We start from the raw sequence: 14,419 nt of genomic DNA, 5'->3' as shown, positions 1-14,419 counted from the left end.
CACTGTTGCTATATTTCTAAAGTCAAAATATGATATTAAAACATGTGACACGTTAAAATAAAAAGCATGTCTTAAAATTAGCGTGAAACGTCCGGTTCAATTTAATCTTGGTCAACTATCTCAAAAATAAGCACACGGACCTAAACATTTTATTTCCCAAAACTATAGGCCATGTGTTAATTACAACTGTGAGAAGTGTCATCAAAATCTACATTGTAGAAAAAATTCTATTCGCGAAAATGTTATGAAAGTTATGATTTTCCCATACTCTCTTTTTATGAAATATTGCGTGAGGTTCAATTTTTTCAAATCAGTTTAGCAAAAATTAAGCACACGACCATATCCTTTTTGTTTGCTGAATTATCTAGGTATATTCTGAAGTTTTGAAAAATCAGAATTTAATCAAATTCTACATTGTAGGAAAAATTCGATCCAAACGTGCAGAACTACCTTAACCGCAAATTACTGACCTGAAGCGGATGTAGATTTTTCATATAGCGCGAGGCTGGACTTAACAGTACTGACAACAGTTTTGCAAGTTTCATCTGAATCTACACAATCATGTGCATGGGTGGATGCTCGTTTACTGTTTGACTAACTTTCGATATCTCAGATTAGTTCTTAGACATGGATGTATCTGAGAAGCTGGGTAATACGATTTAAACATTCGCTTATCTTACAAACAATTACTCTGTCGTGGAAATTCTAAGTTCTAAATATAAACAAATTTCATGTAATTCATACAAGATACATCTATTCATTTTATTTAGAAAACCTAAACAGGTCGCAGCACAGGGCTCGGCTCATGCCTCAGTTCAGACCCTACCATAATACAAATCACAGGTAATCAAATGCTCTTGGAGACAGCTAATTCTCCAGCGAACAATGGTATTCAAACTTTTACTAATGCCCACGCAATCCAGAGAAAGCTGTACAAGAGGCCCACAATTGTTTAACTTGAAGGAAACAACGCGAATGAATTCTTCTACCAACACACACTTCAATGACGTGCAGCGATTTTCGTAACCATACTTTCTGTGGATACAATTACCGAGAGCATATCGAAATTGTACAAATTTTCTGAAAGGATTTATTGTTTTAATAAAAAAATAATAAAAGTCAACACTGAAATGTAGAGAAAAAACAAACAACAAACTAGTGTCAAAATAAGCTGAAATTTTCAATGAAGTATACTCCACCAGATTGTATTTGGTCGACGATTTATTCTAAACTTATCATATCATTACACTCGGGGTCCTATAGAATACAGTATATATAATGTATACTATTGTGCTTTATTTTAACAGCAAAAATCCTGTCACAAAATCAATTAGGACGAAGCTAAGGAACCGTATATTGTAAAATCATTATTATTAATCATAATCATTATAAAAATCATAAATTTTTGGGCCAAAAAATCTTGGACGGATAGCTCAGTGGTTTGCACACTGGCCTTCCAATCCTGAGGTCGGGGGTTCGATCCCCGGCAGCTACTCGGGAATTTTCAGAAACGCTTTTCAGTGTTTCCCACCCAACTAGAGGTGTGCTGGTCAGGAACCCAGGCAATCGTTGCGTGTATCAGTGATATACACTGGGCACGTTAAAGAACCAGGCTGTCTATTCGCAACGAGCTAGGCTAAGTTAGCCGGACAAGCCTGTATCTGATTTCTGATCTCTCTGTCATGGGGGCTTTGTCTCACTCTGTCCCTCTGGTCAGATCGCTCTGTGTCTGTGCTAGTAGAGGATGAATTCTGCGCCCTGTGTGGCTGCATTTGAACTATGTAAAGCGTCTTTGAACGTGAAATTGATCACGAAAAGGGCGCTATATAAATCTGGTATAATGATAATAATAATATTTCTTTCAAAATGACTTTTTGTTGGGGAGAGGAGGGCAAATTTTCGTAGATTTCAAATTCCAGAAGTAAGAGAAAAAGCCTACTCCTCGGGGGATCATTTTTTAGATACACGTACAACTACGAAATCTACGAAATTTATCCCCTCACGAATATCAATGTTTTCAAGGTTACCCTTGCTGTTATCATAATCTATTATCTTTTGTTATCTGTTAATTCAGGACATTAATGTATATACTGAAAATATTGTATCTGCATATGAAGTCACAATTTTAAACACTTTTTACATAGACATTGTTAGCGACTGGGCGTATCTAATATGGCGGATCAAAAAGGGAAAATGTCGGAAAAATACGAAGACCAAGTTCCTGGGAGGCAAAAAAATACGGCGTCTGCGAGGAGTGATGTTGCGTTGTGCATGCCATGTTAAAAAAAGAATAGGCAAACTTCGGCGTCAGTATATTGTCCGACATGCTGCGAGTTTCAGTGTTCAGATTGCTCACAAATTCATGAACTTTACGCGTTCATGAAGACCCATCATCTAGTGGATACAACTGAAGCGGGAACAAAATCTATTCCGTTTGATATGAAGGGATTAGACCAATGTTATGAGCATCAAGAAGTTTTGAAATTCTTCTGTGAAGATGAGAATCAGCTTTGCTACAGTACCTGTGCTATTGTGGATCACCGGAAATGCCACAGTGTCGTAGAAATACAAAAAAATTGCCGGAAGATCTGCATCAGCAAGTTCCAAATTAAAAGTCAAATTACAGGAAGTACAAGAGAAGGCAGAAAAGATCGTTAAACATGCCAAGTCCTCGAAAGAACAACTGGATCAAGATGTTAAAGAAAGGTCTTTAACAATTAGACGAATGCGGGATGATGTAATGAAAATGTTTGACGACTTGGAGAATTCTGTTGCTAAGGACGCTGAATCATTTAAGGCAGAAACACTCGAGAAGCTGACAAAGAAACAGTCTGACAGTGAGAAACATGTTGCTGACGTAACAAAATCTCTGGAAACAATTGATAACGTTCATCAGAACAGGACGCCCTCACAGCAGTTTATACTGGAACAAAGAATGAAGAGAAAAGTCGATGAACTTAGCAGCAACGTTGACAAGGAATGTCAAAGGTTAGAGACTCTGGCCGTTTCATTTGATTTTGATGAAACATTGAGACTACCCCCACTTCCAATTTCATATTACGTTCCGGGACAATTGACATTTAAATGCTCTCTATCGGAAGATGTAAAACCCATCGCACCTGTAGATCCGATCGTTAAGTTAACGAATATTACTTCCATTGATCTAAAGCAGACTGAAGATGATGTCAAAGTACCGTTCTACTCTGGACTGGATTTCCTTCCGGATGGTAGACTGGTTGCCGTGGATAATAATAACAAGAAATGTTTGATTTACAATGAGAAGCTTGAGAAAATAGGATCATATCAGTTATCGTATGCACCACGTAGTGTAGTTGCTGTATCTGAGGAGGAAGTGGCGATAACAAGTGGTGCTAACTACAAGATAGACTTTCTACGTGTAAGTAAATTTAATGAAATAACTTTAAACAGGACATGTAAGGTAAAGTCGCAGTACGATTCTATATGTCAGAAAGATGAGAGAAGCTTTATTGTTGGAACTATGCATGATACAAGACATGTTCGTATTGTTTCTCTGTCTGGAGAAGAGAAAGATGTCAGTATCAACTTTCCAAACATGAAATATCCTAGTGACACTAGTGCTTGTACATATATAAGAAACAGTGACAAAGTGATTCTCACCGATAGGTACGAGCATACAGTCTACATATATGACATCAAGAGCAACACCAGGGTTGTTGTCAAGGACGACCAGATAAAAGAACCAAAAGGTGTAACTCTAGGTCCATCCATTTATATCCTTGTCTGCAGCAAAGGCACAAATTCTATTGTACAGATCTCTGAAACAGGGCGAGTCCTGTTCTCGTACAAGTTAGATATTGAATTTCCATACAGGGTCTGCGTGTCTAAGAATAAATCACAGTCATTGCTGTCACAAATAGCTTGGTCGGTGGGAGAAAGTTGCAGTTATTACAAATTACATTATAAATTCAATGATATACTTAACTCTCTCTGAAATATACTATATTGCTGGAATGGAAGATGAAATCTAAAATGAGATGGAAAACGTTATCACTTACATATAGTTACAATGTCGGAAAAGTCGCCTTGTACTGCAATAGTTACAAAACATGTTTTGACATTGTTTTGCTAAAAGCACATTGTTCAATTGTGTGAAAATGATACTGTTTTTTTTTTCAAATATATATATTTAAGTTGTGAAAATAGAAATTTTCATATTTAATAAACGACATATAAAAGTCTAGGTGAAAATGTATACATTTTTGACATTCAAGAATTACTTTCCTTTGTTAGTAATTCAAAATTTAAACAAGAAAAAAAAAAACAAGTGATTTAAGGCAATTATTTTTTATTCATACATACAATCTCCCGTTTTTAGGTTGAAACCACGAAGTGGTTGAGACCTATAATTACCGTATTCCAGAGCTTGCAAAAATATCAGACTGACCATTTTCACTGAATGACAGATTAATCCGCTGTAAGGTTTTTGCCCGTTTTATCGGGCTAATCGACAGATGTTCTTATTGATATAAACTGTTTTCTGACTGTTCTACAGTCGGTTGATAGTTTCATACATATATAAATACAGTAAGGTTAAAGAATGCGTCATTTCGTATTAAAATTATGTTTTTAAGTCGGTTGATCCATCGAGCATGGCTAAGTTGAAAAGCGAAGGTGTATTCCTTTAAAACACTTTTGGAAAAACCCAGACGTGACCGAAGCGCACGAAAATATGCCGTGAAAAAAATAGTTCAAAACGTATAACAAAGATTTCTCTAGTTTAGCCTTAATACATAATGCACTCGTCAGTAATAAAACAGCATATGATCTGAATCATTTTTTTAGTTGTATAGGATATAGATCTGCATGCGATTCTTTCTACCTGTCCTGTTTCGAATGACAAGGGAGATCACTGTGTAGGAGTAAGCTAAATGATAAACTGCTTTATTTAATTTAAAAGTAGATTTGCTTTCTGAATTACTTCCCTTTATTCTTATTCTACCCTTATTTTGTACAGCTTTTATAATGACCGATTCATATTATTTATTATTAAACATTTTATTTTATTGTTTTAATATCTTTGTAAGATTTATGTAAAATTGAGTCAAAATATTTGTTTAAGATTTCCTTTTTATAAATAATTATAACAGTAGTATATTAACTGCTAAACTCCACTTCAACATGGAAAGCTACACGTTAAAAGTTAAGCAAATGGTCGTGCTGCATGTGCACGTCTGGTTAACTTACATATTTTTCTCGATATTTAATGTAACAACCTATTTTAGTACATAACAGATAAATTATTGACATTCCTTGCGAATCCTGATTATATTTAGATATTAGCGGTACTTTACTATGACTTTTAACAACATTACATCAGTTCCGGATTTGTATTTTAATTGTTGTTGAATCGAAAAATTCACATGAAAGTTGTACTTTTGATAAACGTTAATAAAACAGAGTAAAAGCTACAGAGTTTTTAAAATAGATTATTAAGCAAAATAGAATCAAAGCAGTACATAACGAGAATTTATAGTCGGTCAAAAAACTCATCAGAGCTTATGTTACGTCAGGAAGGTCTAATACGTATCAGTTGTTCCAGGTTACGTGTAATTGTCTTTCCGACTCAATTAATAAATCTTATCTTAGAATATCAAATGTGGGTGTTTGCCTGATGTGAAGTTTCTCGATGTTGGCCTACATATGTGTCCCCGATAATGAGACTGTTTGATTTCTTTTAAGCAAAATTGAATCATGGCATAGCAAGGGGGCATTTGCGTCTTCTCCCGACGATTTTCATGTGTATAGTTTTTTTTTCTTATCTAAAAACTGCAAGGAAGTCGAAACAGCAGGATGTTGGGGTAGATTCAGGTCTAGATTCTACACTGACTTCTACTGTTGTTTTAGCAGGGTCGGTCGTTTGTACAAACATTTTAACAAGGTAGCGGAGTTTAAAGACAACAACCCATGAATTAAAGAAGTAGCTAAGGTTGCAACATTTTTAATGTTTTGGTGTCACGATTACTTAAGTCGTGGCATCAGTACATTTTATTTCTAGGGTCGGCTAAACAAGAAGTTGATTTCGCAGAAATGTTTAGATTTATACAACCCTTGCTCAAAGAATTGTGGAAGTTGGTGTATTAATTATGTGATATCGTGTTAAATTTTGTAAAATAGTTAGATTTTTTCTATTGTACTCGATACTTTGAACCTAGCTACATACAGGAAGGTCTAATACGTATCAGTTGTTCCAGCTACATAGAAATACTTTTTAGTTCGACTATTCGAAGAATAGGGGAGCTATCCTACTCGCCACCGCGTCGGCGTGAGCGTGAGCGTCACACCGTCACGTTGAAATGTTAACGTGTGCGTACCACACCAAATATTTTCAAAGTCCATTGAGATACTGCTTTCATATTTTGCATACTTGTTTACCATCATAACCCCAGTCTGTAAAAAGGAGGAGGCAACTCTATCAAGCATTTTGACTGAATTATGGCCCCTTTTCGACTTAGAATATGCTTATTGTAATGTTAAAGTTTTACTCATTGCTTTAATTATACTATCAAGCACTGAGAATATTCGAACGTGCTGTCCACTGACAGCTCTTGTTAAAGTATGTCTTCTAGATTATAGACTAAGTTAAGAATAAGATTCTTACTTGTCAAAACATTATTCTATATATCTGAAAATTGTGTTTTTGATTTGTGGAAGTCGACAAAATGGCCCTTCTTAATAAGTAGCCTTACTTTTTAATACATAAAGATTTGTCAAGAAAACATTACAATAGTCTAGTGAACATAGAAAGTAGTATTGATTAGGTCAAGAATGTGTATTATTTGTTGTTGCCTGCTGCCAACTGTAGATTTGTTCTTTAGTCTTCGAAACGCTATAACATACTGTAATCCAAAGACCGACACGCAGAGGTTCATTCAAGATGGTATACATGTGTAGCTTTTGAATTCTGAACCTTTCTAGAACAGTTCTCACTTATATGCCAATCCTGCTAGAACAAATCATAATTCTCGTTTAATTTATCTATTAAGCCTCACAATTTAGCAACTGTACAAAAAAAACCCTTGAAACCTAGCAAACAGTCATGGGAGGTGAGCAAATTTAAAATCTTGGCGATCTGATTACTTGGAGAATGATCTTGGAGTTTAACTTTTGAGGTGTTGAATGTTTGGAGTTGAACTTTTCTGTGTGTTGTGCCTGCAGTAAGTGCATTCTCATACTGTACGATGTGCATTGCCCGTAGTCTTCTGATTTTACAATATAATTTTCATATCCTTCTAATTTACGCTTGATAATTCTTTTGATTTACTAATTTATCACCACAATTTAGCAATTCATGGAAATATGCTTCAACTTACAATAATAGAAAAAAAATCCTTGACACATAGCAAATATAAATAATACTGGAGTTGAACAATTGGAGATCTGATTACTTAGAGAATAGCGTTTGATACCCTGGTGAGCAGTAGAACCACTAAGACACTTTTGTTTGTTTTATCTTTCTTGAATGATAAGCGCAGTTTTGAAACAAGGGAAGCGCATTTATGTACACAATGAGTTTGTAGTTTCTGTTGAAACGCAAATATGGTATAGGTAGACAGCAGAAAATAAAACTTTACTTTAACTTTACCAAACAGCTTCGACTAACTTTTTGAACGTAGCTTAAAACATCAGCAGACATTCTTCTTACAAACAAGCATAAATAAAGCTGATATTTGATATGAAAATAGGTTTAACTAGTCGGGAAAAATCTATTTATATGGACTAAATTCTAGTAGACCATGGTGGCATATCCGCCGAATAACTACCTTCATGCCTTAAATACCAGCCCCTGTGAAATTGAAGGTTACATACACACTTCTTACTAGTTCGATAAGTAAACGTCAGACTTCAATATTTTACGATTTTGACATTTCATATAGTCCGATGTTTTATCAAAGTTTTTATAAATTTCCCGGTAGACCTTTCCGCAAAATATCTTGCGGAAGGTTTTACAAGTTCACGGTGGAAGTGACAACAACGGACAAAGAAAGCCTATTTTACACATCCATTGAACATACTGTCTTACTGAAATTAGCGAAGACCTGTCCTCACTTTGAAAGTGAAATCTACACTCATTCGCTTTTGCATCACAACACGAAATTTTCTTTATTATAAAAAATAATTTTAGACGCAAAGTATTCTCATGGTCGGATTTTATAAAAAAAATGCGGCCCGTTACTAAGGTACTAATATTGTCTGTGTAGTGTGCATATGATTATAACTGATGGGTGTAACCAGCATTTATATAAGGTTGTGTTAAATTAAAATTTATTTCATTAAGTTATGAGTTCATATAAAAGCGGTTTAAAAATCTAGTCTATATGCATTCGGCGGTACAAGTGCGTTAAATAATGGACGCAGATTTTTTACTAGCGCGTTGTATTGTTCATGATATTTAATTAAATTACGCTTGAATAGTCTGAGCTATGTGTAGGGGAAGTAATTCCTGGCACAGTTTAAATTACGGTAAACCAATATATCACGCGTTTGAGAGTTTTCCTACATTACACTTCAATAAAATAAGGTTGAAAGTTTTGCTATGCAAATGGCTGTCATTCAATTAAACTTGACAAAGGAACATGTTGAAAGTCCAAATATTAAAAGGCGCCCTTTGCAAATTTAATGCTATTGAGCTAACTTCTTACTAGAACCACGTGTTTTTGAAAGGTTTCAACCTTTCTGTGCTTTCAGCGCTTTGATTATTTTATGCTAACTGATGAAATACTGTGTTTTATCAGTGAGATATAATCCATATCACTCACTGCATATCAATCACTGTAAATGCCGGTCTATTTGTACATTGTGTATGCATTTTGAATTATTTGCTTAAAACAGTATGAAAATTGTACTCGCACTTTGTTCTTTATAGTATATTTCTCCATTCAAATTATTTTTCTTAATGACAATTTCATAACGTTATGTAGCAAATATAAAATAAAATGGAATTTTATGTTATGTGCGTCTTTTAACGTCACAACACGTCTAACGTCATGTCTGTCTACTGTTTCCCGCGCTGAGATTAAAATTTATTACAAAATGCACATCTCAACGTAATTAAGCATAAAAAAAAAGAAAATGTGTTTGTTTTTCGTTAATATGGAATATATCTCACCTCGATGTAAGAAAATTTTCACATTTTCACTCGCGCTACGCGCTCGTTAAAATATTTGAAATTTTCTCACTTTTCAGTGAGATATATTCCATATACACTCAAATCAAACAAATATCCTCTATTTACTATGTTAATGACGCGGTAGACAAGTAACTTATTATATAGAAAAGACATTAGATATCCTTTATTACATATTCATAAAGTGTCAGTGTAATATCGATTATTGAGTTTGTTGTTTGTTTTATAGTCATTTCTAAATGAATAAAAGTGTTTTGCCCTTAAAGTGGCATATAGAGGTCAAAAAGGTTGTCCGTCCGTCCGAGGTACTATTTTACTGAACAAAATGCAGACACAGTTGTTGATGAGAAGAGTGTGCAGAGTGCAACAATCCATATTATCTCCCCTATCCTCCTCCCCTTTTGAACCATGATCATCAAAGAGGAAATGATCTAACTAAGAAAATGAGTATTCTCACTTGCATTTCGTTCTAAAGTTATTTCCATATTGAGTTTAGAAATAAATGTTAACTTATTTCAGATACGGAAAAGTATTAATAGTACTCTGTAGGTTTTATGTGAAAAAATACTTCACTACTGTGAAGTGTCAATGAAATCCGGCTAGGAGTTTTTGAAACTTCATAGACTTTATGTATATCGATCAAAGGGCCATAACTCTTTAAAAAAAAAATCGCCGTCTGTGGTGCAATATAGTGTTGTGCAGATTTATCACAATGTCAACGAATCATAACTAAATGTTCCATGACGTGATATTCAAAGAAATTTCTGTCAATGAAGAATTCTTATGACGGGAATGATCTAATAATGCCCCAAAATTAACAATAATTAATGTTACATAGATATTCAATAGACAAAATGTCCATTCTTAACTATAAGTGTGAATGTTAAATGGTTTCCCAGGAGACACATGTGTGAACAAAATTTAAACGAAAGCCAGTAACTGTTGGTTACTTCAGAGATCACACTACAGAGTTTACACTTTAGAGTGCACACTACAGAGTTTAGAGTGTACACTACATAGTTCATACTTTAGAGTCCACACTACAGAGCTTAGAGTGCACACTACAGAGTTCACACTTTAGAGCTCACATTTTAGAGTGCACACTACAGAGTCCACACTTTAGAGTTCTACCTCCAGAGTTAACACTTCGCACTTCATGGTATTCTATAGTTTAATATAACTCACAGTTCGTACATTCATATATGATGAACCACTGGCCAAAGTTTTCCTCAGATATTTTATGAAGATCCATCAAGAGTCACAAGAGTAAGTGTCGTTTAAGGTTCTCGACATTTTCTAAGATTTAATATATAGCTGATCTTCCATACGCCAGTTGATGTAAACATTATGAAAATATGTTTTGATGAGTTTTAGGACAAAGAAATATTCCTTAAATGTATACGTTGAACAAAAACTATGTTCTGCGTTTGTTAAGTAAATACAGCTTTGAAGTAAATAGAAATGAATTTGCTTAGTCATGGATATATAGACTTTATTTTCTTTCTAATTTTTTTGTTTCTTTTTGGTGTACATTTATTCGGCGACGCCGTCTAAATTCGTTTTCGTTACCTATGCCACGTGACTTCAGTTTACAAATCAAACTATTTGATAAGGCATTATAGATAATTTATCAAAATGGAAGATTTATGCAACACTCTTCCTGATTGGACGAGAGTGTCAATTTCTTTCACTCTGTTGATTGTGCTACGCTGAGTGAAATGTAGACAAAGCGTTTATCCTAAACGACGCTGTTCACAGTTTTAAAGCTAACTTTGGCTCAGTATATTTAGCAAGAATATTGATATATCTCAAAGTGATAAGTAAGTTTAATAAATATGATAAAAACCTGTTCAAATACCAACATATATCAAATTAAAGAAAGAGCTGAATACAGTCTGCGTATCACATGAATAAGGGTGTGATAAGAGTCTTTTATGTAGAGAAGTGCTTTTTAAAAGATTTTCCTTGTTACAATTGTCGTCTGTATATGAAAAGGTTTCTTGCTTTTGTGACTAATTCAGATTGCATATTAAAATGAGTACTTGTTTGTTTTGATATATATGTTATAAATTATTTAACTGATTTATTATATATGAATATTTTTCTTTAGTATGGTATGCAAATATTGAACTCAGTTGAAATCTGTTTCATTATATATATGCTATATAATGACTGAATCTCATTACACTGAAATGAAGGTACGCTGCATACAGTTTATCTATGTGATATGACTGCGGTCAAACTTTGTTTATGAAACAGAAATACTGAAATAATTACAATTGTATGTTTTGCTTGACCATCACTTTTTTATAGGTGTGACGTCATTGTCCAAAGATTCATGAATAGCGAATATGCATTTGTTAAAGCGGGATCAGTTGGCCTATTTTAGAAATAAATAAAAAATAATGGATAAAAAAATCCTTTAATTGATTTTTTCTCATGTATTCTAATCAAACTTGATTTGTAGCATCTTTATTAGGCCCGCAACCAACTTTGTTCAGCTGGGACATTTGACCCCTTTTAGGGGCTGCTACAGCTAAAACTAGAAATGCCTTTATACAGCGTCTCGTGAACAGCTTGGTGGATCTTTATCATACTTGGTCTGGAGCATCATTATAAGGTCCTCTTCCAAATTTTATATAGGAACTTGGGCCCTATTAGGAACCACTATAGCTAAAAGTAGATATGCCTGTCTTCGTATTAACCACTAAAATGTAATAGATTTTTATCAAACTCGATGTGTAACAATATCGTAAGGTCTCCTGCTATTTTGTTACAAATGGGGATAGGGACCAATTTAGCTAAAATATAAACACGTTTAATGTCCTCTTCTCATGAACCGCTTCATGAATCTTCATCAAACTATTGCTGTAATTATTTGTCTAAGGATAAACGAAACAAAATTGCAACCCTACGAAACCTTTGCAAAAAAATAAAAGAGAACCATTTAAATTGTTAAAGTGCGGTGTTTAGTTTTGCAATTTGAAAAATGTTAGATGAAAGATGAATGTTAGATGAAAAATTCATAAACTTCTTTCCTTATTACAATTCGCCGACCATCATTTTTAAAGATATTTCTTGTTTTTAGTCATGCTTTGTATTTAAAATTTGTGAAACAGGCAATAGCCCTCGCGCTAACATTAATCATATGCACGAACTTCTCGTGCTTCTACTTTATTTTAAATAATAGAAGTTGGATAGGTCTTGTAATCATTAAAGACCATTAAAGCCATATATTAGATAAAGCTGCCATTGGGTTACTAGCTTTAAACATAAATAAATGTATTTTCAGTATGTAGTAACTGTTCCATATCTAATTGCTGATGTTGTGTATATGCCATTAACCTTTTCAAGGCGGCGCCCAATTGTTTTTCTTTATTAATCGATCAATCAAGTCATAATGAGTTTCAAAGTAGGCTATATAATTGGTGATTACATTTTTACAACATGTCCCCCTCTCCCTCTCTGTGTTCTTATTACATAATTTCCTTCTGTAAGCATTTAATTTTTTCACTCAGTTACTTTGAATAATTAACTGTTACTTAATGTGTTTTATTTTCTTTCCTGAATATGTAAATCTTTTTTTCCAGTGTACACACAACAATCACCATGTCATGTGAATCTGTATAAATGTATTGCATTGTATACTCATATAAGTGTGATGGTTTTGAGTTAATAAAAGTATGTTCTGTTCTTCTGTTCTGTTTTATCCTGGTAGTCTATTTGTTTACTTTGTGTATAATCGTGTAATTGTTAATCATTTACACATCTATACATGTACTGTTTAAGGGACACTGCCTTCTTAGAACGTGGCTGTTGCTATTTACGGGCAATATGACCGGCCAAATGAAGTTTTGTGCAGACAACGAATCATGACGAAATGACCAAATCTGATTACCACGGCTTTTATGATAAACAATAGATAATTTATGATAAGAAGGATAATAAATACCCGATAGATCTTCGACGAAATACTGTTATCAAAGAAGAATTCTGATATTCTTAATTTTTCTCAAATAATAAACAAAACTTACTGTAGTGTTAAATGGATGATCGGTAGAGCAAATACATACTTTCACCTTTTTCCTAAGAGGCAGGTGTATAAAAAATGACAATACCTGGCCATGATACGAAAGTCTGCTTCAAACTTCGGAGTTCAAACTCCAGAGTACACACTTCAGAATTTACACTTTAGAATTCGCAGTACAGAGTTCACATTCAGAATTCACACATCAGATTTTCACACTTCATAGTTTACACTACAAAGCTCACACTTCGAAGTTCACACTTCAGAGTTCATACTTCTGTGCTCACACTACAGAGGTTACACTTCAAAGTTCACACATCAGAGTTCACACTTACACATCATACTATAGTACAATACTTCCCATATTCCATACCAGACTGAAATTCACACTCCATAATTCGCACATCAAACCATACCTCGCAGTTCGCACTTCATACTTCGCATTTCATACTTCACGATTTGATAGTCGTGAGCTCATGAAGTATGAAATTACTCTGGAAATATTTCTTCATTCTGAATCCTAATCCTGCTAAATTTCTATAATGTACGTGTCCATCTTTCAATTTGGATAGTACCATTAACTGTTAACAGAGATACTTACCAAACTTTACTAACTGAATACACGGTGGGGAAACCAAGAATGCAACGTCACCAAAAAGCAGCGCAAATGAGCTGGCCACACACAAATTTACGTCGATTCAGGTCAGAAAAGTCTTGTAACTTTTTTATTACTGCAGCTTTCGACTCGAGATAAAGAGCACCGTACCCGGCCTGGAGTATACTATTCTGCGGTAGTGTTCCATATTGTATGTATAGCTTGGTTTTTGCTCGAAAACGCGAACAGTTAGCAAAGAGGGTATGAGCTGTACCACACTTTTGTCTAAGAAAGTGAGTTTTGACCGCATTTTCGTGAAATGAGGACAGATTTGAAGCTCATTTAATATCAGTGACTAGCATAATAGTCAACCATTGCTTTATTTTGCTATTTTCAAGGATATCTGACTATATTTTATTAAAAAAAAAACACCGTTATTAAAATGAGAACATCCACACTGACGGCTTTGTTGGAGAACATCCACACTCTTAATTACCATAATTGCAGTGATGCTTCCTAAAAGCTGTGTCTTAGGCAGTCAAGCTACGTTGTTCAACAACAAATGTCGTCTATACATACAATCAGCAGTTCTAACCATTTACCGCGAGGCTGTAGACCAGTTAAAATAGAT

General features: G+C 34.3%; 1 protein-coding gene across 1 annotated transcript; it reads left to right on the top strand.

Moving 5' to 3' along the window:
* The first annotated feature begins 2,725 nt into the window (after positions 1-2,725).
* LOC128558731 (uncharacterized) lies at positions 2,726-3,973 on the top strand. Its single transcript, XM_053548900.1, has one exon. The coding sequence runs from the start codon at positions 2,726-2,728 to the stop codon at positions 3,971-3,973; it is 1,248 nt and encodes a 415-aa protein (XP_053404875.1).
* The last annotated feature ends 10,446 nt before the right edge of the window (positions 3,974-14,419 follow it).

Source organism: Mercenaria mercenaria, chromosome 7 (assembly GCF_021730395.1).
Source record: "Mercenaria mercenaria strain notata chromosome 7, MADL_Memer_1, whole genome shotgun sequence".
NCBI classification, from domain to species: Eukaryota; Metazoa; Mollusca; class Bivalvia; order Venerida; family Veneridae; genus Mercenaria; species Mercenaria mercenaria.
Note: the sequence above shows the minus strand (reverse complement) of the source record. Positions and strands in the feature narration are given on the sequence as shown.

What these genes read in the sequence shown, in the direction of transcription:
- LOC128558731 (XM_053548900.1), top strand. Translation starts at nt 2,726, where the DNA reads ATGCGGGATGATGTAATGAAAATGTTTGACGACTTGGAGAATTCTGTT.